The 26,246-nt window shown below is 44.3% G+C and overlaps 1 protein-coding gene across 2 annotated transcripts in view; it reads left to right on the forward strand.

Annotated features, from left to right (window-relative positions):
- Window positions 1-23,536, forward strand: part of PLA2G12B (phospholipase A2 group XIIB) — a 28,444-nt gene extending 4,908 nt beyond the window's left edge. Inside the window, exons 1-4 of one of the 2 annotated variants that reach the window (XM_088473736.1) lie at window positions 134-283; window positions 2,191-2,279; window positions 19,487-19,652; window positions 22,858-23,536. In XM_088473736.1, coding sequence (XP_088329862.1) covers window positions 175-283; window positions 2,191-2,279; window positions 19,487-19,652; window positions 22,858-22,976 — 483 coding nt within the window. In that variant the 5' untranslated portion in view covers window positions 134-174 and the 3' untranslated portion in view covers window positions 22,977-23,536. Of the gene's footprint in view, window positions 1-133; window positions 284-2,190; window positions 2,280-19,486; window positions 19,653-22,857 lie in introns of those variants that run through there. The other variant, XM_088473727.1, reaches the window with a different exon arrangement.
- The last annotated feature ends 2,710 nt before the right edge of the window (window positions 23,537-26,246 follow it).

The following is a 26,246-nucleotide window of genomic DNA, read 5'->3' on the forward strand; positions in this document are numbered from 1 at the left end:
CTCCTGATTGGCTGCCATTCCGCGAGCCAATCAGGAGCAGCAGCTCCTGATCAGCCAATCAGGAGCGGCGGATGCCGTTCCACGAGCTGTGATTGGCTCGCGGCCGGCTCCATAGATCAAATGCTACAGCGCCGCTTATACTCGTGGCCGGCTCCAGTGACAGCCCATAGTTGAATGCCACAGCGATTATGCTCTTTCATTCTCTCTGCCTGCCTCCTGGTGCACTCCTTGCAGCTGCCAGCCGTGCCCCCTCTCTCTCAGGAGAAAAGAATGAAGAAAGCAGGTATGCTGAGTGCTGACCCTGCCATGTGTCCTCCCCTCTCTTGTCCAGCTAGTTTTCCCTGCACTGTACCCCCGGTACAGCCAGCCTTTCCTGCAGCCCCCCCCCCCCCAGTACAGCCAGCCTTTCCTGCACCCCCCCTCTGTTCAGTCTGCCTTGCCCTGCCCCTCCCCCAGTCCAGCCAGCCTGCTAAGTCCCGTCAGCCTGCCTTCCCTCAGTCCAGCCAGCCTTCCCTATGCCCCCCCAGTCCAGCCAGCCTGCCTTGCCCCTCCCCCAGTCCAGCAAGTCTTCCCTGTGCCCCCCTCCTAGCCTAGCCAGCCTGTGTTACCTGCTCCAGTCCAGCCAGCCTTCCCTGCAACCACCCCCCATGTCCAGCCAACCTTCCTGTCTTCTCTGCCCCTCCCCTACTGTCCTTTGCCCCCTTAGTCCAACCAGCCTTCCCTGCCCTTTGCCACCCCAGTCCACCCATCACAGCCTAGTGCCCCCCTTGTCCAGTCTTCCCTGCCCCGTCCCACCTCCTGACCCCTCCACCATGCGTAGCCTTCCCTGGTTTACCCACCATTTGAGGCAACACCCCTGATATAACTCCACTCACATTATCCACAGCTCCGCTCAACTCTGACCTATACCCGGGGGGGAGGGGGGGGCCTGCCTATTTTGTTGGTACCGGGCCCCAGAATATCTGATGGCAGCCCTGGTCAGACAAGAGACGTACTGGTCATTATACCACGCCTCTCCACCTTCATTATTGCTGCCCCAGTATGATGGTCATTTATGTTGTTTTGTGATATTTTTTTTTAGGTAAGTTTGCAATAACATATCCCCTGTAGGTGGCCAAAAAGAGGTGAATGTAAAATTGTTGGGGATGTGTGTTGTGGCTACAGATCAGAGCATGTTCAGTTTGGGATACTGGAACATATGTAATAACACACAGGAGCTGCAGACATGACTCTCTCCAATGAGGACAATACAGAGTTGCATAGAAGCAGCCTGAAATGACAATGAAGGAAAGTAACTGACAGATCATTTAACTAGTTGTGGAGACAACATGGCAAAAGATGGAGCAGATGATGGTAGAAAGAGCCAAGTTACAGCAGGTCCCGTATTACAGACAATGGTCCCGATTCAGAGATGGAAGTAAATGCCGGTGCGACTGCGATTCCGTACACAGCGGATGCGGGAAAATATGCAAATGTTGCAGTCCCCTGGTTATGTATTGAGATGCTCACTGGTAGCTTGCAAATCCAATCGACTGTGTGCAAAGATGCAGCATGGATCGCAGATCTGCCGATAATCGGCCTTTGAGTGACGCTATGGTCGCGCAGAATGGCCACGGTAAATGAGACGTTTGAGCCATTTTTACTGCATACGAAATCACAGTCGCAGACTGATACACGTCCCATAAGTGGATGCGTCACGCCTGCGTTTGAGTCACTACCCCCCATTGTTGCCCACAAACAGTCCCATCCTGTCAATCATTTTGTGAATAAATCTTCACTGCGAGCGACAATGAAAATGAAACGTGATGGATTCGCAGTATGACTCAGACACACGGGCAGATTACCGATACTCAATCAACTGCGTAACATCGGAATTGTGTCCATCTCATAATCAGGACCACTGCCTTTCCTGCTGCATACAGGTATATCATGCTTTCCTATCCCCATAGACTTTCATTCTTTTGTCTGCCCTCTGGAATCATCTAACAAAGTTACAGATATGCCATCACGTTCTCTAGGTTATAATCAGGACAGGGATTTTGTTATCTAATATTTTGCTAAAGATTGCAGAATGTTTCAAACTTGTTTGCAAAACCTTTGAGTAAGAGATGATCTTCTATTATTTCAGCTGTTACAGTGAATCTCTGCGTTTTAATATGATGTTTTTTTTTTCTCATGTTTTAATTGCAGGTAAAGCTCCTCTACCTAGGCCAGAATACAAGCCACCAGAACCTAATGGCTGCAGCTCCTATTTCCTTGGTCTCAAGGTACCAGAGAGTGTATGTACCACTAACATCAGCTGTACTCCCAGCACAAACGTTTACAGTTTTTGATTCCAACATTTCACAAACCTCCACTGTCTAAAAAATTAGCAATTATTCCACTGTGATAAAAAGACATTTGGAAAAAATGTACTGTAAGAAACGTGGGCCATAAAATCATGATTTTATATATTTTTGTAAGCCAAATGCATTTCTGTACATTCACAGCTGTATATAATTGAGGCAAACACATAACAATTTATGGGCCTGCTTCAGAGATGCATTCAAATCCATTTTATGGATGGATCGTGCCATTTTTCCCTGTCTTCCCCATCTGTATCATGCCCATCTGTCTGCCCCTCCCCTTGAGAATGTAAGCTCTTGCGAGCAGGGCCCTCTACCCTCTTGTGCTTCTCCTTACTATATGCTCATCTACTTCTTACTCACCACTAGGACACCTAACACTTGGTGCCTATGCTTTGCTGCTTATGTGGGTGCTATGGCCACCTATGTATCAATGTATATTATCCATGTCCTTGTCCTTCATTGTATTGTATTTTACTGTAAGTCACTTTTTGGTTTTGTACCTTGTAAGGCGCTGCGGAACACTTGTGGCGCCATATAAACAACTTATAATAATAATAATAATTTTTCGTACTGTGCCGACCACCAAGCATTCGCACCTTTCAGCGACTACATGAGATTCGCAGTCGCATCTCAGCTACAGCCCTGCTTGCAGCTGAATGGGTACAACTGGGCAGTGACTGGGCATTATCACGTAGGTTATGTATTCCTAGGGCATGTAGGTGAAATTGTGGGCTACTCAGGGTTAAGCATACACAGAGGTCCATCTGATATCTAAATTCTTTAATCAGATATACGGCTAGCATATATGCGCGTTGATCAATGGGGCGTTCACATAGATGTGGCCAAAGCTGAATACAGGCAAAGGTATCTATTTTCAGTCATACAATTCAGCTTGCAGCTCTGAATCAGTCCCTATTTGGTTTCAATCTAATTATTTTAAATAACACTGTCCAAATAATGAATGCTTGTTCAAACACAGTTTTTCTCTCACCCTTTGTGATATAACTTAGCTTTGGTAAAATGCTCACTGCTTGGTATAGAGTTGCCAATTATCAGCTGTATTTGCTGATATTGCATCTCATAGTGTAAGTTAATCTTATTTTAACCTAACTCTTATATGAATATGTTAGTTGGATAGCGATAGATATCAGTTGTGGAATGCAGCAGGTTGTGATTTATCACTGGCTTACATCATAAATAGTCTTTGTGATGTATGGTATAAAAGTCACTGTTTTGTATAGAACTAAAGATTATCAGCTGTATCTGCTGATATATGACATCTCACGGTATAAGGTAAACTTATTTTAATATATAGATAGATAGATATCAATGGTAAAATGCAGGCAGGTTTCAATTTATCACTTCAGTAGGCTGATTATGTGACTGGCTAACATCATAAACATTCTTTGTGATGTCACTCAACTTTGGTGTAAAAATAGCTGCATAGAATGTCAATTATCAGCTGTATCTTCTGATTTGACATCTCATAGTCTATCTATCTATCTATCTATCTATCTATCTATCTATCTATCTATCTATCTATCTATCTATCTATCTTATAACATTTAGGTTAAAAATGCATACTTTACACAGTGAGATGTTATATAAGCAGATACAGCTGATAACTTCAAAAGCAATAAAAAAAAACATGTAGGGGGTGCTGTTCATTCACAGGTAAAATATATGCAAGTTTTTATTATTAAAAAAATACATAATAAAAATTCATTAAATACATGCAATCTAATATACATTTAAACTTTACAAACAGATCTAATATCTCAAATATAAGCAGGTATAATTTAAAAGCCACTAGCTACGTCAATTAAGTACAGCTGGTATGTTAGTGCAGTCTCTTATGTAAAGCAGTCCAAGCAATCAAGGCTGGTTAATTCAACAGCAAACAGTCTATATACTATTGAGCTTGTTGTTGAAGCTTGTTAATAATTGCACTTTTAAGCTAGTTGTTAAAGCTTAGAACGTCAGCTTGTCAGCACATCATATGCTGCTACTTTCTGAATTGTACAAGCTGGCTTAAGTCTTTTTTTCTCCTTTACAAACTCATATAAGGGTTGTTTTCTCTTGCAGCAATTTGTAGTTCACTTAAAATTTTTAGAGGTCTGTAAACATAAAAGCTCCAAAAACAGTGCTGTTATCACTGTCATAGCAGTATTCAAAGCTGCCAATATTACCTACTCATTGGCACTTGTTCATAGTGATGGTCCCGTCTTAGCTTGAATGCCTGAAATGCCCCAGTGTGCACTTGATGTGAAGTACTACAATGCTTCTACTCCCACTGTGGTGAGCCACAGGCCAGTGTACTGAGCTGACCGATGGCTCAGACACCCAGCATGGGATGCGGTAAAGCAGCTGTGGACAGCCGGTGTATGTGGAGAAAGGAGATTCCACAGAGGTCACTGTTGAGGGGCAGAGCTTACTTGACAATGTTTCTCAGTTTATTTGGACATCAGAAGTTGCCTGATAACTGACAGTTCTATACCAAGTAGTGACTTTTATGCCAAAATTGAGTGACATCACAAAGGCTTTTTATATGATAAGCCTGCTGAGCTAATAAATCACGACTTATCTGTGTGACGGAATTGATATCTATCTAGCATTATTTTCATATAGCATTTAGATTACAATAAGTTTACCCTTCTTTGCGAGATGTCGTATCAACAGATACAGATGAAAACAGTGACTTTTATACCAAAGCTGAACGACATCACAAAGGCTGTTTAAGATGTAAGCCAGTCACATGATAAGCCTACTGAAGTGACAAATCACAACCTGCCTGAATTTCACCATTGATATTTATCCATCTGTAAATATAGTATATACATTTTCTAGCAAATTAAAAACTGTTTACAGCATATAAAACACTACCAAATGTAGCCCTTACACACATAACAAAAAAACAAATTAACATTTACTGGGATTCTCCAATAAATAAAAATGTTGTTCTCATTTAACCAGCACACAGCAAATATGCTAAATGTAAACACAAATCAAACAATAGCCTTAGGGAATATAAATGAATAGTTAAAGTACATTATTTATTGGTAACAAATTGTAGAAATTGTTCATGATGTAAAAAATCTTCCAGCATGAACTTACTGGCAATTACTCTGAGGACATTAGTTGTCAGACACTTATTATGCAGGTTATTGTAATAAATAATCTTCAACTTGTGAAATTCAGTTTTATTCTTCATAAATTACCAAATGAATTGTTTTCCTCAAAGTCCCCTTTCTGATTTCAAATTTACATCAGCATTATTCATCTAGTTCCTCCTTTAAATTTAATGTACATAGTAAAATTAATATTTATCACAGATACCATTATCAGCCACTGAACCTATAATGTACGTACTGGGTGCCTATAATGTACGTACTGGGTGCCTATAATGTACGTACTGGGTGCCTATAATGTACGTACTGGGTGCCTATAATGTACATACTGGGTGCCTATAATGTATATACTGGGTGCCTATAATGTATGTATTGGGTGCCTATAATGTACGCACTGGGTGCCTATAATGGACATACTGGGTGCCTATAATGAGGAACCCCACAGCAGATGGCCCAGGCAGAAAGCTTTGGAAAGATATGAGATGGAGGGAACTGGTCTCAGCCTGGCTTTTTATTTATACCAAAGGAATTACCATGCAAGAAATGAAAGAGGAGGGTCCCCCCAGCATTTACTGTAGATGGATTTAGATGAGCCATAAAGTGTGAATGAGAGTGTTTAGTGAATGTCAGGGCATGCTGATGCAAGTAGTACTACAATCGCCTGCGTACTCTGACATTATCACATGGGGATCTCATGCTGCGGGTCCTTGTTATAGCGTCGTCAGCCCAGCCAGTCACAGTCTAGTGCACGATTTGGCTATACTTGTAACCTATTCTGTTTATCCCCCAATTTCTCTATTACCAGACTAGGCTATGAGCAGTGGCATTGGTGACACTGAGAGGCGGTGGGCATGCTGGGCATTATGTTTTTATTTAACATTTTTTTTTAAATAGTAAAATCAATGCAAGGGCCGCACTGATCATCATCATATGCACCAACCCTCATATACATACAATGAGATATGCCTACTGACAGGAGCATCTGTGTGTCCCCGCAGGTCAGCATCTGACCACCTATTTATAGAGCAGCCATTACAGTACTGAGGCAGTGCCGGCACACCCATCAGTCGTAAGGTGGTGCACGTGTCACATGCGAGCAACTCTGGATCACTGCGTTCTCTTTGTGGTCATGTGCAGCACCAGTATGTACGTTTTACACTGTGCAAATAGTCACAAATCCAACTCAGCCTCAGTCCTATTATGTCTGGCAGTAACATAGGATAGTGCTATATAGGAGAGGAGATTCTCTTTAATTATATAATTATCCCTTTTACCCCTTTGATTTGTTGCCCATAATAAGCATTTTGGTGGTTTGTACTCTTTTTAAATCCATTGTTAAGCAATCCCACTTTTTTTCAAAATTCATCCCTGTACTTTGCTTACCCTGAGTTACACAATACATCGCTTACAGTGCCTTGTTGTTTGTGTTTAACCTGAGCCATCTTGCAAAGAAATACAATCTACAAGTGATGAACAAACAAAATCAAATATTGACTGTGTTTATTGTATTTGCTCTTCTGGGCTCTCTATAAGAAATGTCCTTGCAGAAAGAACAGTCAGAGTGGCTTACCTTTCTGCATACAGTGGCTCCATTTATATGGGCATGACATATAAATGGAAATGTAGATGCATCAGTTGAGTGCAAGCAGCCATTTTTTTTTCTCGGGGGGTCGTGGCTGGCACATGGCACAGAAAAACCCTGTTACGACCCAGCCAGAACTTCTCACCTCCCTGGTAATTCCCATGAGCGACTCTGCATGTGTATACCAAGTGGGTGTAATGGTAGTCAGGGCTGCCCTGTATGCATGTAACACAAACAGCTATTGTAGCTGTAACTACTGATAATACATACACTGCTTCTAAGCTACCTTTGCATATCATTCAAAAGCTGGGTACACACTATACAGTATATCGTGCATATACTTTTTACCAAATTGCATGACCATTGTATAGAGCAGAGGTTCCCAAACGCGGTCCTCATTGCTCCCCAACATCATGGACATACTCTGTTTGGCTTCATGTGTGTGTTTGTGGTGAGAAAGGGGGTAGTCTCCATATGGCTGGGAGGGGGCCCCCACAAGCCTTAATCCAGCCCTGAGAACAGGGCTTAACATCGATATTCTTTTGCTTGCACTCCCTGGAGGTTCGTGCTGTACGAGTGCATACATTCAGCGTTTATATACGAGTGTGTGTACAATGTACTACAAGTTTTATCTGGATATATAATAAATGTGATATTGTATACCCTGCTGAAAAATCTTGTATATGCCATGTGAAAGATATTCTATTATCATTTTTAGATTTGTAATCACCGCCTATGTTCAGGCTTTCTCGATGCTAATCATAGTTAGTATATGTTTTTCCTTACATGTCTGAGTTTTGTGCTAATCTTTTCTTGCAAAATTGCTGACTCCCACCTTTTGGCACTTTGTCAGGATAGTGTCCAAGCATTGCCATCTATTCAGCTGGACATAATGTAGAGTAGAGGAATGCTGTAAAGTAGGCTGACAAGCGCCCTGATATTAATGCACCTGGAGGGCAGATCTGTTACCTTTGCATAATGTAGATTTTCTGGAGCAGAACGGGTAACTTACTATCATCCTGTGCAGCCTGATAAACTCTACTCATACTCTTCAATGGCAACCTGAGTACAGCACTTTATGTTGTGAAAGTGACAGGTATGTGGGAAGTTGGTTATATGGACATATTTACCATACCTGACAGCCAGTGTCACAAGCAATATTGCCACTGTGACTTGAATTGTGCTACAATAGATATGGACAATAGAAATGCTGTTGATCAGTGATGACATATACACAGACTGAAATCAGTCACTGGGCCTGATTCACCAGATACCCCCTAAAGTTTACCTGGTGCCTGAAGTCGCTGTTATTAAATCATTTTGGATAAGTTGAAATAGATGTTTTTCACCTAATTGACTCATTAAAAAAATCCGACAATTTCTGAGCGGTTTTTAGAAAATAATATTAGTTAACTGGTTATTAACCCATTTATTACATTTGTATTAATTGGCAGCGGTGTCCCATGGGTACAGCACTGTAGGCCTGATTCAGTAAGGAACACAGTTGGTAAGATGCACGCAATCGGCTGATTGTCGTGTACTGCGCATGCATCGCAGTGTGTGTGCAAACTAGCCACTGCGATCGGGACTGCGATTACAAGGACTACGCAGACCCATCAGAGAGTGATTGACAGGAAGTGCCGTTTGTGGGTGGTAACAGAGGAGGTGGTCGGCTGAATGCAGGCGTGCCAGTGCGTTTGAACGCCATTGCAGGGGCGCGCATAAATTATCCACTGCGATGCCCTTCGCAGCCTGAGGACACATAGCATGCGCTGAAGTTAGGGCTTGTACAAGTGTGCGTGAGGCTGCGATGGACTCGATTGTACCGATGTTTTCACAGTCCTGCTAAACTTTACGGAAGGTAAAGTGGGTGTCCTTATGTAGTGCTGAGATTGCTGTGTGATTGCAATAGATTAGCATACTATCGTAGTGAGACTATCGCTATTGCATTCGCATCTGCGTTCCTTGCTGAATCTTGTCCTGTATCTCAACATTTTTGCCTGTGATAATTAAGATGATTCCCTATTTTTCACTTACTCTGGAGCTGTGGTAACGCTCATTGAGACCCGCGTTAACTGGGATTTCTAATTGAATAACAAAGTCACCGCTGTGCAAAGTTTACCCACGTTATGCAATTTTCCATGTCATGTCTAATTGAATCGGCCTCATCGTGCGTCACAATAAGGAATATCAGTTGAGTTATACCCTGCACTTCATATTCCTCCTCTGTGTACCTGTTCAGCCAAGTGCTGGAGGAACTAGGCCAACACCTGAGCATTTACACTTCTGCACAGTGTAGTGATGTGTTCAAACTGGTGCTGGAAGATTTTGGTACCAAAGCTTAATGTATAATAACTGTATATGAAATACAATTTCTTTACTTTTCCATTTAATTACATGGATCTATCCATGTGTAGTGTAACGCTGAGAATCACTGATGGAGCAGTGAGGAGGGAGCAGACCCTGGACTTACATTATTGTATAAAACTATTGGCCAGTGCTGTGAAATTTGATGGCGTTCTATATGACAGCAATACTGCTTATTCTAATTACATACTGTAAGTAGCCTTTAATCTGAATCAATAAATCTACAGTGAATCAGATTTAAATCACCTTAAACAATGATCCAGAAGAAAAGAGAAAACCATTATTCTCAGCAGCTGTATGGTATACTGTATATCTTGTCATTGATGTATTAATTAAAGCTGCAGAAACAGGATTACATAATAATAAATGACTGGAGCATAGGAAGCTGAATAGGGTGAGTCACCAGGGCCACACTCATCCACAGCAATTGTCTCTTTTATAATGAGACTAAGGCAAAATGTATTTATTTAAACATCATGTAATCAACTGTGTTTTGCATTATCTTAGTAACACAAAAGTTTTTAATTACGAATATTTGTTGTACAGAAAACAAATAATGACATACATCCAACCAAAAGGTATCTCTTGCAACTAAATTATAGTCTTATTTGGTTGCTGCTTAGCAAGGAAAAAAAATTAAACCAAGTACAAACTAAATTATCAGGCTACAGATTCACTTCCTACTGTATATAAACAAATTGCAGGGTGCAATTCTCAGAACAGCATAGAATTTAAGGGATCAATTAAATTAGGTACAAGTCGGGTCCTGTCAGACAATCTCATTGCGAACTCACACTGTGAATTCCATTTACAATCCAATTCCAAACTCGCATTGATTTTTCAGGGGAATTCTGATTTTTGTGTGTGCACCCTCTGAGCATGTGAAAAGGTAGGAAAATTGTTTATTTGAAGGTAAAAATATCGGGACACAGGGCCTGATTCAGACCTGCTCGCAAGCGGGTCGATTGTGGGCCAGTGCGCACACGCGTCATGCGTGAGCCCCGGAGCGAGCATTTGCTCCGGGACTCACTACAAAAGGGGCGGCTGTCGATGTTGATCAACAGCTCGCCCCGTTTTGTAGGTGGGGAGTGGCTGGGCAAATGGAAGTGTCCATGCAGGAGCGCCTGCCGTTTGTGGGCGGCCCTACTGACATCACTCGTGATGTCAGTAGGTGGACTTCCTGCTCTATTAGAGCAGGAAGTCCACTGGGGCTTGCGGCAATGAGACCCTACCGCAAGGGTCTTGTCGCAAGCCCGATGGTCGCGATGGTCTTGAACATCGCGACTGTCACAATGGCCGGTTGTATAAGCTGTGGGTGGTCACCCACAGCTATGCGAGCGGAAAAGGGGCCACAACTAAAACAACAAGCGCCCGCCCTGATTCAGAGCGAGCGCCTCTGAATCAGGCCCACAGTGCAGAACCTCTGGTACAACCCTCCTAATGAATAGTCACACACTTGGAGGCAGGGGCGTTTGGTATTTGAAGACCCCATAGCAAAAGTTTGTAAGGGCCCCTATGTACCACCCAATGGGGAAAATGTATATAACACATATAACTTTGACAAGGAAGATGGGACCCCCCTCAGCCCTGGGCCCATATGGTAGTTATGCCCATGGTTGGAGGGGTTTAAATATAATTATTTGGTCAATAAATACATGACTGTTTTCTTTAAAAAGCTCAATAATGGGTTAAATCAGAGGTTTTAAGGCTATCTATGCTTGAGCAAAGGTGACTTAGTTCCTCAGTTAATTTGATTTAACCATCTGGCCTCAACAGTAAATCATCCTGAGACCCTTCATGTGTGGGGTTGCTTCTCAGCCAAGGGAGTGGGATCACTCACAATTTTGTCTAAGAACACAGCCATGAATAAAAAATGGTACCAAAACCTCCTCCAAGAGCAACTTCTCCCAACCATCCAAGAACAGTTTGGTGACAAACAATGCAATTTCCAGCATGATGGAGCACCTTGCCATAAGGCACAAGTGATAACTAAGTGGCTCGGGGAATAAAACATTAAAATTTTGGGTCCATGTCAGGAAACTCCCCGGACCTTAATCCCATTGAGAACTTGTGGTCAATCGTTATTAATTATAATCATAGGTAACTGAAGTTGACTGTGACTGCAAAGTGTTTCACCTCCTGTGCCTCCTTTATTAATTATAATCATAGGTAACTGAAGTTGACTGTGACTGCAAAGTGTTTCACCTCCTGTGCCTCCTTTATTAATTATAATCATAGGTAACTAGCTTATTCTTTACTGAATCCTTATGCTTTTGTTTTTAATGCCTTATGATTTGTAATAGTTACATTGTTTTAAGGATTCTCTCAGTTTATTGACTAAAGTGAAGGCATGATTTATTTGTAGCCTTAGATATATGGTATGTGGTCATTGTTGACTTAAGCCATTTTTATTGCTAGCTTTCTCTGGCTGGCCAATTGGGGGTTTTCATTAATTAGTGTCCACACTTGCCTGCTTCCCTGTATAAGTGTCAGTAGTTTGGCTGGGTGCAGCTTTTTTTCTAAGTGCAGTTTTTTAAGTGCATAACTAGCGTTAGACCTGCGTTAAACCGAGGAAAAACAGAAGGAGAAAACAGTCCATCACGCAACAAACCCCTACAATCTAAAGACTCAGACTACAACTGGACTCCCTGTACAATCACGGCAAGAACATTTCTAATGCTATTAATAATGCTGGCCTTCTGATTCTCGCATACAATTCAATGCTTAACGTACTTTTTCCCATGTCAGTTTACATCTATCAACTTTGAAACACTGTCCTTTATCTCAGCTCTCTTGCCAAACCTAACATCTGCTTACAATCTGCGTTATTTTTCACATTCTGCACACATTAGAACCCCACTTTTATTCCTCCTTATAACAATCTTGTAATCTGCATACATATTGATACACTGTTCTTTGATACGTCACTGTTTTCTTACTTGCATTCCTACAAATCTCTTGCACTCATATCTCATTTACATTTCCAAATTTCATTCCTCTTGTTTACTTATAAACACCATGACAAGGTTTTCGTCAACTCCCTCCTTCACTCTGTCTCTACCTAATCCTCTGTTCTGCCCCTTGCTTCCACCTTTATCCTTTCCCCCTTATCTCTTCCACCTCCTCCTCCCCTTCTCCCCCCTCCTCTGTCTGCCTACTCTTCACTCCTCACCCATTACTCCACTTTCTTCCTGTTCTACCCCCCCTCTGTCCTACTACCCCACCACCAAACCCTCCTCCTACACTCCTCTCCCTGTCACTTCACCCCACTGCCATCCACATCTCCCTCCCTGCCCACCTCCTATTGGTTCCCTTTCCAGCTCAGGTGCCCGCACCATCACTAAACTCTATTCATATCGGTCCCCCAAATTAATCTCACCTCCACGTTACAGCAACCCGGACAATCTTATTCACATCTCCCCCACAAATGCTATCTCTCTATCCTGTGCCCTCTGGAATGCCAGGTCAGTCTGTAATAAACTGGTCCCCACCCATGACCTTTTTATCTCCAACTCTCTGAATCTCCTAGCCATCACTGAAACTTGGATCTCACCCTCTGACACCACTTCTCCTGCTGCTCTATCCTCTGGGGGCTTCGCCTTCTCCCACACCCCCCGGCCTGGGGGTTGCCATGGTGGTGGTGTTGGGGTCCTTCTATCCACCAGTTACTCATACCAGCTAATACCCTCTGAACTATCCCTTACATTCCCCACATTTGAGGTTCATGCTATACGCCTCTTCCAACCAGTAAACCTCAGAGTAGCTGTCATTTACCGTCCCCCTGGCTCTCCCTCCAAATTCCTTGACAACTTCGCTTCCTGGCTCCCTCACTTTCTCTCCTCAGATCTTCCCTCCATTATCCTAGGTGATTTTAATATTCCTATTGACATTCCCACAGAATCCTCTGCAGCTAAACTCCTTACCCTCACCTCTTCATTTGGTCTCGCCCAATGGACCTCCTCACCCTCCCATGTGAGTGGGCACTCACTTGACCTGGTCTTTACGCACCGTTGTGATATTTCTGATTACTCCAATTGCCCATTCCCCCTCTCTGACCATCACCTTCTCTCTTTTAACCTATCCCTCTCTCCTTGCCCTCCTCTAACTCCTAAGGCTACCATTACTAAGCGTAATATTGAGGCTATTGACACTGTTGCTTTTTCCTCCCTGCTGGACTCTCTTCTCTCCCCTATCATTTCTCTCTCCTGTCCTGAACAAGCTACTTCCCTGTACAATTCCTCCCTTGCTTCTGCTCTTGATTCTGTTGCTCCAGCAATAACCACTCACCCTCGCAGATCCACACCACAACCCTGGCATTCCAAATGCACCAGATACCTACAAAAGTGTTCAAGAATTGCGGAGCGTCAGTGGAGAAAGTCACGCTCTAAGGCTGACTTCCTCCATTTCAAATTTATTCTCTCCTCCTACAATGCTGCCCTGTCTCTCTCCAAACAAACATATTTCAAGAACCTCATCTCCTCCCAGTCCTCAAACCCCCGGCGTCTCTTTGCCACTTTCAACTCCCTACTCTGCCCTTCCCCTCCTGGCCTTCCCTCCTCGCTCTCTGCCCTCGACTTTGCCACCTACTTTACATCTAAAATTGACTCCATACGTGAGGACATCATATCCCATCAGACCCTCAGCACTCCTCTCCCTCCTTGCCCTTACCACCCCTCCCCTTCTGTCTCACCAACTCTGACATCCTTCTCCCCTGCTTCTGGAGAGGAAGTCTTGGCCCTCATCCGGTCCTCCCCTCCTTCCACCTCCCCTCTTGACCCTATCCCTTCCCGTCTCCTCTCCCACCTGTCTCCTTCTGCCTGTTCCCATCTGGCTCACCTCCTTAATCTTTCCCTATCATCTGGCACTGTCCCTTCTGCATTCAAACATGCTCTTGTCTCCCCCATTCTTAAAAAACCTACCCTTGATCCTAACATACTTTCAAACTATCGACCCATCTCTCTTCTCCCGTTTGCTTCCAAACTCCTTGAGCGTATTGTCTACAACCGCCTTACCACCTTTCTTTCCTCCCACTCCCTCCTTGACTTATTTCAATCTGGCTTCCGATCTCTCCACTCCACGGAAACTGCCCTCACGAAAGTCAGCAACGACCTCCTTGCTGCCAAATCCAAGGGCCACTACTCTCTGCTCATTCTCCTTGACCTCTCTGCTGCATTTGACACTGTAGACCACCCTCTCCTCCTGCAAATCCTTTACTCTCTCGGTTTACGTGACACTGCCCTCTCCTGGCTTTCCTCCTACCTCTCTGATCGTTCCTTCGCTGTGTCCTCTCATGACTCCTCTTCCCCTCCACTTCCACTAAAGGTAGGAGTTCCCCAAGGTTCTGTTCTTGGACCTCTCCTGTTCTCCCTATATACATCCTCTTTAGGTGAACTCATTAACTCCTTTGACCTCCAATATCATCTCTATGCAGATGATACTCAAATTTACCTTTCCACCCCTGAGCTCACCCCTGAGCTCCTTACCCATATCTCCAACTGTCTCTCTGCTGTCTCTTCGTGGATGTCCCAGCGCTTTCTTAAACTTAACATGTCTAAGACTGAGCTGATCATCTTCCCACCCTCTTCCACTACATCACTTTCCACAATTTCGTTATCTATTGATGGCACAACTATCTCCTCTAGCCCCAAAGTGCGCTGTCTTGGAGTTATCCTAGACTCCTCCCTCTCCTTTAAACCACCCATTCAGCACCTCTCGCAGTCCTGCCGTTTTCACCTAAAAAATATCTCCAGGATTAGACCCTTCCTCACCCAGAATGCCACTAAAACCCTCATCCACTCACTGGTCATATCCAGATTGGACTACTGTAACCTTCTCCTAGCTGGCCTCCCAGTCTCTCACCTCTCTCCACTACACTGTTCTCAATGCTGCTGCTCGGCTCATCTTCCTCTCCAGACGTTCTATATCTGCTTCCCCTCTCCTTCAAGCCCTACACTGGCTCCCCTTTCCCTTCAGATGCCAATTCAAGGTTCTTACATTCACCTACAAAGCCCTCACCAAATCCTCTCCCGCATACATTTCTGACCTTCTCTCCCTTCACACTCCCGCCCGCCCACTTCGCTTAACTAATGCATGCCACCTCTCTTGCCAACTGATTACTTCCTCCCACTCCCGCATCCGAGATTTTGCCCATGCTGCTCCCTACCTTTGGAATGCTCTCCCTCTCCCTATCAGACTCTCCACCTCTCTACAAATCTTCGAACGGGCTCTCAAGACCCACTACTTCATCAAGGCCTTCCAGCACTCCTCCTAACCCACCTCATGCTCTTTCCTTCCTATCTTCCCCTTCTGTGTCACGCCTGTCTGTCTGCCCCTCCCCTTAGAATGTAAGCTCTCATGAGCAGGGACCTCTTCCCTCATGTGCTTCTCTTTACATTTTCTTCTACTCCCCATTAGGGCACCTAACACGGGACCGCCAACTCCCGGCAGCTTATTGTGAGTGCTTTAATCACTATTTCAGCAATGTATATAAGTTGTGTCCTTGTCCTGCACTGTAATGTACTGTAAGTTACTTGTTTCTTGTTCACTTATTAGTTCTATGTACTATGTAAGGCGCTGCGGAACACTTGTGGCGCCATATAAATAAAGGATAATAATAATAATCATCAAGAGGCGGGTGGACAAACAAAAACCCACAAATTCTGACAAACTCCAAGCATTGATTAGGCAAGAATGGACAGCCACCAGTCAGTATGTGGTCCAGAAGTTGATTGACAGCATGCCAGGGCGAATTGCAGGGGTCTTGACACTGCAAATATTGACTCTTTGCATACACAATGTAATTGTCAATAAAATCCTTTGGGCTCTATTTATTAACATTATTTTTACTAAAATAATGTGAAAAAGGGTGTTTTCACACCCTTTTCACATTATTTTAGTATCACCTACAGTTACTAAAGGACAATTGGAGTAGAATTCGCAAAATTCTACTTCAAGCCCTAATTATCACTTATTTTTAGTAATCAGATCGCACTTCCCATAATTGTAATGGAAATGTGATCTGACCAAAGTTACTAAAAATAAAATGTGAAAAAATACCGGGGAAAGCCCTGTGATGATAACGCCACCTGGAGGTGGCTTTATCCAGGGTCTCCCCCGGTTACCGGTCTCCTGCTCCGCTATAACGGGCAGAGCAGAACCTGGAGCCGGCCCCAGTGATCAGCGGTGTGGTCTAAAGAGACCACACGCTGATTCACTGTATAGAAAAAAAAAAAAAACTTACTTGAGTCCAGGGACCGGAGTTTAGGGCTCCGGTGATGTCCTCCCTCCGGTCAGCTGGTCTCCCATGGTGCACTGGGGCCCGGTCATCACCTGACAGGGTCCAAGTGCAGTATAGGATGTCACCTGACCGGAGCGACAGAGGACATCACCGGAGGCCCGATAACTGCAGGTAAGTGTAATTAACGGAGGGGGGGGGGGTGTCGCAGGGAGGGGGGTCCACAATCACGGGGGGTGGGGCTTACTGACCGGGGGCAGGGCTTGGCGACATGGGGGGTAGCAGCGGCGGCCGACGCATGCACGGGGCACTTGTCACTGTATTTTTTGAGAATACTGTGATAAGGCTCCGGAGGGGATTCACAGTGACTGAGCTTTATCGCAAGCTCTGTCCCTGCAAGAGATTTGTAGTAATTCCCTGTGATATTGCCTAAATTCGCAATGTGAATTCAGTCGGTAATATCACACTACAATCTGCATTACAAATGAGGATTGTAGTAAATAGAGCCCTTTGGCATTTATGAAATGCTTGTAATTTTACTTCAGTATACCATAGTAACATCTGATAAAAAGTTATAAAAACACTGAAGCAGCAAACTTTGTGAAAACCAATACTTGTGTCATTCTCAAAACTTATGCCCATCTCTGTACAGCAAATTGACATTTTTAACAATCTCTCATATCTCGGGTGCGTGCATTCACACAATGTCTGCAAGTACTTTTGCAAACTCACTCCTAATTGAGTTGACCCCTATGATTTTAGTTACATTTGTTAATTAGAGGAGTGAAAACTATAGTACGTGTTATTCAGACATTTTGGTGTTACACTTACTCCATGGTCCAGTAGAAAGGCCCTGAGGGTGGGACCATCTCTGCCCCATGCACATGGCTTGCAGGATGCCTGAAATAGCACCCTGCAGCCAGAAGTGCTACTGCATAGCCCATGGGAGTGACCGAAGGGATGCTCCAGACAGGCAGTGCTCCACTTCCTAGAGCTAGCACCACGCTCCCTAGGCATGATGTCACAGGTGCAGGGCACACCTACACCCTGTTACGGTGCTGTCCAGTAGTGCAGTACATTACCTGTTGTAGTTCTCTGGGATTGAAGTTCGGATTATCATATTGACAGAGACATAGTGAAAATACTATTACAAGTAATATCCCAAACATTTTACTTGAATTTTGGGGCTTCTGAATTTTTAAATCCTTTGGGGGCCAATTTATCAACGAGTTTTAGCATACACAACGAGTTTTAAAACTCATTGCTTATGATAACGGTTCTCCAGCCAATCAGCTCCTAAATGTCATCTGTTTGAAAAAATGACAGTTGGGAGCTGATTGGCTGGAGCACCATTATCACACGCAGTGAGTTTTAAAACTCTTGTGTATGATAAAACTCCTTGACAAATGGGCCCTATCGGTGTGTTGCTGGAATCTCTGTTGCATCTGTCAGCCATATTCCTCTTCACGAGGGTTGATACCATCAACGTTTAGGGGTCTTTCACAACTATCTGCTTGTTGGGGCTTTTGACATGTTAATAAATGTATGTAGTTACTATGTCAACAATCAGAATGTTGACACTGTAATGTCGACATTCAGAATGTAGACATACAACATGTAACATGTTGACACTTACAAAATGTCCTCATTATGCATGTCTACATTTGATTTTTTTAACCCATTTCCCCAGGACATATCTGTGTCACTGAGCCCTAAAGTGTCAGGTACAACAGTTTTGAGTTGATAGAAACTCTGATTTGATAGAAACTCTGACGTGAACAGCTCGGAAAGTGTGTCCACCGTCTGATCTCACCAAACAGTCCAACACCACAGAGGACGAGGGCTCGGAGGGACTACTACTGGGGGCATTATATAAGGGGCACTGCATAGGGGGAGTACTACTGAAGTGGGGGCACTATATCAGGGGCACTGCAAAGGGGGGACCACTACTGGGGGCACTATATAATGGGCACTGCATAGGGAGGACTACTACTAGGGTCACTATATAAGGGGCACTGCATAGGGGTGACCACTACTGGGTGGGACTACTACTGGGGGTACCATATAAGGGGCACTGCAAAGGGAGGACTACTACTGGGGACACTATATAAAGGGCACTGCATAGGGGGGACTACTACTGGGGGTACTAATATAAGGGGCAAAGCATAGGGAGGACTACTACTAGGGGCACTGCATAGGGGTGACCACTACTGGGTGGGGGTACCATATAAGGGGCACTGCATAGGGAGGACTACTACTGGGGGTACTATATAAAGGGCACTGCATAGGGGGGACTATTAGTGGGGGCACTATATAAGGGGCACTGCATAGGGGGGACCACTACTGGGGGCACTATATAAAGGGCACTGCATAGGGGGGACTACTACTGGGGGTACTATATAAGGGGCACTGCATAGGGGGGACTATTAGTGGGGGTACTATATAAGGGGCACTGCATAGGGGGGACCACTACTGGGGGCACTATATAAGGGGCACTGCATAGGGGGGACCACTACTGGGAACACTGCATAGGGAGGACTACTACTGTGGTACTATATAATGGGCACTAGTGGGGGTACTTTATGATAAGTGGGATGCTGATTTATTTAGCAAAAACCATAAACGCTGGTATTGGCCTCTGACTGCAGACATTAATTAGTTTTAAGAAAGTTGCTGAGAAATTAGTTTCTTTGCTCAGTAGTAACAGTCTGCCTTCCACTCTTTGCTAGGTAAAAGTATATACCAGATTAACATGTAAGACTTCCCTATTGATCAGAGTTATTGTTCTTATGTTTATTTTAAAAACACTTATCAACTTTTTTTGCAGATGGATATGGGAATCCCAGCAATGACAAAATGTTGTAACCAACTTGACATTTGCTATGATACCTGTGGGGCAAACAAGTATCGGTGTGACGCAAAGTTCCGCTGGTGCCTGCACTCCATCTGCTCAGACCTGAAAAAGAGCCTGGGATTTGTCTCCAAAGTTGAAGGTAAGTACTAACCAGTCTCTTCACATTTCCTAATACCATATATTCACTCATGCATCCAAATTATACGTCTTGGTTTTCCTGTTGCTATCTGTTGTTCCCTTACTTGCATTGAACTACAGTATACTAAGGCAGTGATTTAGTAGAAACATGGAACAGGTAAAATTAAGGATGGAGGACAGCTTCATGTGATAGTAGGCAGCACTATGTTTCACTATGCCCTGTGCATAGAATTGTGACTAACGTTTATGAACATATGAATATGAAAATTAATATATATTTATGAGAGGCAAACCTGTAAAAGTAGATGCAATTGTGCTAATGTAGATTCTTTTCACAGTTTTTATTATTCATAATCATAAGTCCCTTCCTATGGCTGTATAATACAAAGTACACCATTACCACAGGTGGTAACAGTGGCAATAGTACATCAATACAGCAGGTGGGGTGTCCTTCTGGCAGTAGTACATCAAAACCACAGGCAGTGGCGTAACTAGGGGGGGTTGAGCAAGGCTCGTGCCCTGGGTGCCATCGTGCCAGCGTCGCTGTCGTCCATGGCGCAGGGCACTGGTCACTGTAGTGCTACAGTAACATATACCGCCACCAGGTAGTACACTCGTACTACCCGGCGGCACTGTGTTTGTTTTGGCAGCCAATGAGAGTTAGACTCTCTATGGCTGCTGCGCCCACTGCCGTGCTGGAGTTCCATCTTCCAGCTCCCGCAGTGGGTGATGGGAGAGAGACGTCATGACGCCATAACGTCTCTCCCATAGTATAGAGCGGGCTGGCCCGGGAGGACCGACGGCGGGCACAGGAGCCGGAGCCGGGATTAAGGTGTTTTTTTTTTTTGTGTGTGTCTTTGTCTGGCTCTGCTGTGGGGAGAAGGGGGGCAATTAATAGGGGGGACTACTACTGGGGGCATTATATAAGGGGCACTGAATAGGGGGGACTACTTGGGGCATTATATAAGGGGCACTGCATAGGGGGGACCACTACTGGGGGCACAGCATAGGGGGGACCACTACTGGGGGCACAGCATAGGGGGGACCACTACTGGGGGCACTGCATAGGGGGACCACTACTGGGTGCACTGTATAGAGAGGACTACTACTTGGGCACTGTATAGAGGGCACTGCATAGGGGGGTCCACTACTGGGAGCACTGCATAAGGGGGACCACTACTGGGGGCACTGCATAGGGGGACCACTACTAGCAGCACTGTACAAATGGTACTACTGGGGGCACTGGATAAGGGAGCATTACTGGGGGCACTGTATAAGGGGCACTACTACAGGGGGCACTGCTACTGGTGACATTGCATAAGGGGCACTACTACAGTGGGCATTGCAAGAGGAGCACTACTACTTGGGGTATGAAGGTGCAAATGGAATGGAAAGGAATGTTCCCAGTCTGATGAGAGAATCGATAGTGTGCCATGTTGCCACGACCCCATTTTCCAGTGACCACGCCCACTTTTGTCAGCGCGCCTCTTTGGCGTGCGCACCTACTTGGGGGGGGGGGGGGGGTTAGCTCCAAATATGCTAGTTATGCCACTGACCACAGGTGGGGTGTCCTGCGGGCTGTATTACATAAATACCACAGGTGGGGTGTCCTGCTCGTGGTAGTATGTGCTCACAGACATAGAAGCCAGATCTGTGGGTGCTTGGACGTGCCCAGTGTGTGTGCTACCACCATCCATATGTATAGGGCTGCCAATTGTGGGGCCCAGTACAAGTGAATCATGCAGGGGCCCCCCTTTCTAAGGCAGTACGTGTACCTGGTCCAGCAGGCCCCCAGAGTGATGGAGGCCTGGTTAATGTGCCCCCTTTGCGTCCCCTTAATACGTCTCCTCCAGCGTCGATTAACCCAACCCAAACTGCTTCTTACTCACAGGACTGTCTGTGAATGAGAACCATTGTGCAACATGCCTCATCAGCAGGTTTCCCACATTGCGGACCCTCCCCTTAACAGTATACAACCCTCTGCACCTCACATCATGGTATTGCTTCCCACCACCTCTGTGTATAGACCCCCTGCACCCCAGATCAGTACTCCCTGCACCAGTAATAAATATATAATAAGAAACCCATGTGGTGGTGAGAGTCGTTTAAAAAAAAAAAAAAAATGGATACCCCCAGCTTGCAAGTCATGCTGTGGGCCCACTTCACTGGGTTCCAGTCTATAGATAGACAGTAAAAAGGTTGACAATGTCTAAATAGACGCCAGATGTTAGTCAATAGGTCGACAAGGACAAAAGTTTGACATGTAAGAAGGTCTACAGGTACAAATGGTCGACCGGGTCAAAAGGTCAACCCTTTTTTTTTTAAGGGTTAGGCACAAGACCTTTTGCCCCAGTCAACCTATTGACTGTCTAACATCTGGTGTCTATCTAGACACTGATGACTTTTTTTTACTCTCTGTTAATCCACATCCCTCTACGGGACTCTTACATGCATACTGGTGGCCCGGTCTATCTATGTATGCCATTTTTCAGTCATACGAAGGGACACCACAAAACATTTTGAAAAGTTAGGGATAGATCTTTCAAATTTTGGAGAAATTATCCATTGTAACCAATCAGGTTATAACTGTGTTTTTTCTAGCACAGCCTGTAAAATAACATTTATAAACTGATTGTTAATATTGGCAACTTCTCCACTTTATCTCGCTCCAAGATTTGATAAACCTCCCCCTTAGTTCCCATGACAGAGGTGGGGTGTTCCAGTAATATAGCAGTGTCACCCTGTTCCAGAACCTGTGACACCACAGGAGGGGGCGGGCCATCAGCAGGAGAAGTGTGTAGAGCTGCCTGGACACTCCGACGTCTCTATACACTGCAGGGTACATGCTGTGAATGGCGGTCGCTTCCATACATCGTGCTGTGGATAGATGTGCTTCGATATCATCTCGGTTTTGGCTGGTCAGCTGCACTATGTGCACTCTATGGTCAGCTTTTCACAGAAAAAGTGAGGGTAACATAATACAAGTAGTAGTATAATAAGGGTAACTCTATGCAAGAAATGTTACATAAGGGAAATATTACAAAATGCTTTCTGCATTTCAGCCATTTATTCCTAGAGGACTCTAATGCACAAATTATTAAATTCTGAACTGTAGCTTTTTTACACTTTGCTTATAAAACATGAAATTTTTGCTGCCTTGTATAACACATAGATGTAAATATAACGTATGCTTTTACCCCCTGCAGCCTGTGAAGCAGTGGCAGACACAGTCTTTAATACTGTCTGGACCTTGGGATGTAAACCTTTCATGAACAGCCAACGATTATCCTGCATCTGCAACGAGGAGGAAAAAGATGAACTATAAAAGTAATGACGCCTTTGTCCATTTGTCCTGAAGTCTTGCTGCGGTGTACAGCCTGGCATTCAGTGGTTACAGCACTGCATAGCTATTCACCATGAGAACACTGAAGCATTCCTCTAATGGACAGTTGTTCATCAACTTGTGTGTCCGTTAAGCATGCATCTGGCTAGCAGGGTTCAGTGATTGCAGCTTTCTTTGTTTTTATATAGTGGGCCGCCTCTAATTTCCAGATGCCATGGGCTGGACTTGTTTATTTGTCTGCTAATTGCCATTCTGCTCACCTTACTGGGCATGTCAAAGACATTCACTGTTCTGCATTGCTCATCTGTCTTCACTATATTTCCATTACCGTATATTTATTATCAAATCATTCTCCACAGGATATGCCATTGGCTATTTCACCTTTTTAAACCTCCTATTAATTAGAACAATCTGCTAGACGGAGGCACTATTACTCTTATCCTACCCCCAGATTGTTGCCCCGTGACCTTAATGTGAACATTTGAACTTTGAACTTAATAAGCAGATTTATATTGACCTTATTAAAAGCAGGGCTCTTTTTAGTTGTGGTATTATATATTTCGTTGCATTAAAGAATGTGCACTGTATACATTATTCGGATGCAGGGATCAAGGTAACAAATGAGAACAAAGAGTTGACATTCGCTGCGTGTTCAGGAATTCCTTATTTAATAAAATAGTAATCACTAGTGAGATAGCCATATGATCTATGGAGTTTCCCATTATGAAATAGGAGACCCCAGAACAGCATGGGCAGTTATGAGATATACTTTCAAATGGTCGCTATAGATACTAAGGATTCATTCTCTCTCAGTGAGTGTCAGATAATCTATAGGTGCAGGCTCACTGAGCAATACATTATCGGAGGGCTGGAAACAAAGCCCTACTTACACCAGGATTCCATAGTCAACGCCTCTCTGATTGATGGAGACCCTGAATGCTCTGCTAGGCAAAAGCTGAGTGCATTATACCTAACTTAGGAGATGAGCCAGTCAATCAAACACTGATCATGGAGTAAATACAATTTATATATGTGTGTGTAAATCAGGCCCAGTATGATATATATATATATTTTTTTTTTTACTGTTCCCTCATCCACCACCAAAGCTCTGCATGGGTCTAACCCCTCTGTTTTTTATGTCTGTAAAATAAATAAATATGTTGAAACATTCCAGCTTACACTGTGACCAAGAGTATGTTTTCAATATTAGTTATAATGCATACTGTTATAATGATTAATATACAAAATAGGATAAACCTAAAACCAGTGAATGCAGTCCCTCAGCACTGGGGCATATCTCCAGCTTTCTGTATAATAAGTATATTATGTGAATCCTGCAACATAGAGTTATGCCGCACTCTAAGCATTGACAAGTTGCTTCTTCACATATCTAGTGCACCTATAGCAATGATATGCACCTGTCACCCATACACACTGGTTGTCAGGGCCATCTTTTCCATTGGGCTTGTTGGGCAGTTGCCCAAGGGCCCGAAGCTTGCAGAGAATGCCAACCCGCCCCCCTGCCGCTGCGGCCAGTTGGTAAATTTGTGATATTTTTATAAGTCGGCCGCTGGTGCACTGTGTTCTGATCTAAGCTCCCCCATCCCATCTCGAGAGACCCCCCCCCCCCCCCCCCCCCCCCCCCCCCCCCCCCCGTGTGTGGGACGTCTGATGGGCATGCAGGAGGGTTTAATTTTATTGACCATTTACATTCTTTTCCTGTGACTGGGTGGGTAGGGGCCCGAGTGCATTGCTTTGCCCAGGGCCCACACTGCTCTTAAGACAACCCTGGTGGTTGTTTTGTGGATGAAGTGCCTCATATCTCAGGGATGCAGTGGCGTAACTATAATGGGTGCAGTGTGTGCGGTCCAGGGGGGCACCGCACCGCACACTGCACCCATACTATTTTAAACTTACCTGTCCGTGGTCCTGCGTCGGGTGTCAGCGCTGCTCAGAACACCGGAAACTGGCCGCCGCGGCCATATATCCGGTGTTCTGCACATGCGCAGTATACTCCGGACACTAGAATGTGCCCGGAGTCTACTGTGCATGCACAGAATGCCGGAAAATGGCCGCAGCGGCTGGCCACCAGGGTGAGAGGAGGGGGCCCCGCAAGGGGAGTGCACACGGGCCCCCTCCTCGCTTAAGATGCCCCTGCAGAGATGGCACTAAATTCTAGGGAATTTAATGCATAGCTCACAGTCATTGGTTGCTTCTACTCTGGATAAGCACCGTTTACATTATTAGCTATACTACTGTCTTATGGGGGATGTGTATTAAAGTAGAGAGCGATAAAGTACTAACCAATCAGCTTCTGTCATTGTTTCAAGCTCTGTCTGTAAACAGACAGAAGCTGATTGGTTGGTACTTTACTCTCCCCAAGGCTTGATACAGCTCCTCCTTGGAGAGAAACAAACTAAATCAGTGTTTATGAAATACTGTATAATATCTGGAAAACTTGGGACTGGTCTATTCCATAATTTGGAGTAATATATACAAATATACACTGACACATGATGCCTGAATCTCACCACAATGCCCCAATGATATTAGCTGGCAGCAATATTCAGTGACTTGCCACATCACCAACCAGATGGGGTCCCTACTGCTCGTGTCACCCGGCATTGCCATAGTTATGGTCTCAGGCTTCCAGGTGCAGATTCGTTAACAGAAAATATATATTTTAATCAAAAACACACACGCTTATTAAAACAGCTTTCAGAAGAAAAAAAATGCTTAATTTTATTATAATATATTTTTTTATTGAACCAGGTATCGTCTTGCTGAGATGGCCATAGCATAGGAGGACAGTGGCCAGTACAGGTACCGCCCCTGTTCTTTATAAGTATGCGGTAGGTATCTTCTCTATGCTCCGAAGGCCCCTAATCACTGGTACCTGACAATGAGCACCACAGGCTGCGCAGAATGGTAAATAGGGAGAAGGACTAAATCCTAGGGAGACTTCCATTGTCGCAGGATTTAGAGATCTCCTCCCCTTGATAAACAAATCCCTAAATAATATATAAATCACATAGTTCTGTTTTGCGTATAATGCAAAAGGTGTTTACCTATCACCAAATGATGTCAATTGATTGGTTTGTACTGTACATGCTTTCTGGCAACGTGCAGATAATACTTTGCTTCACTTATAGCATGCAGATGACTGGGACAAAACAAATATGACAATTTTTATTCCAAATTGATAACAAAGCCCTTGAAAGGGATAAGAATAAAACTTCTATAGGACCTCTC

This window comes from Taudactylus pleione, unplaced genomic scaffold, assembly GCF_031769625.1.
Source record: "Taudactylus pleione unplaced genomic scaffold, aTauple2 ptg000016l, whole genome shotgun sequence".
In the NCBI taxonomy this organism is placed as follows: domain Eukaryota; kingdom Metazoa; phylum Chordata; class Amphibia; order Anura; family Myobatrachidae; genus Taudactylus; species Taudactylus pleione.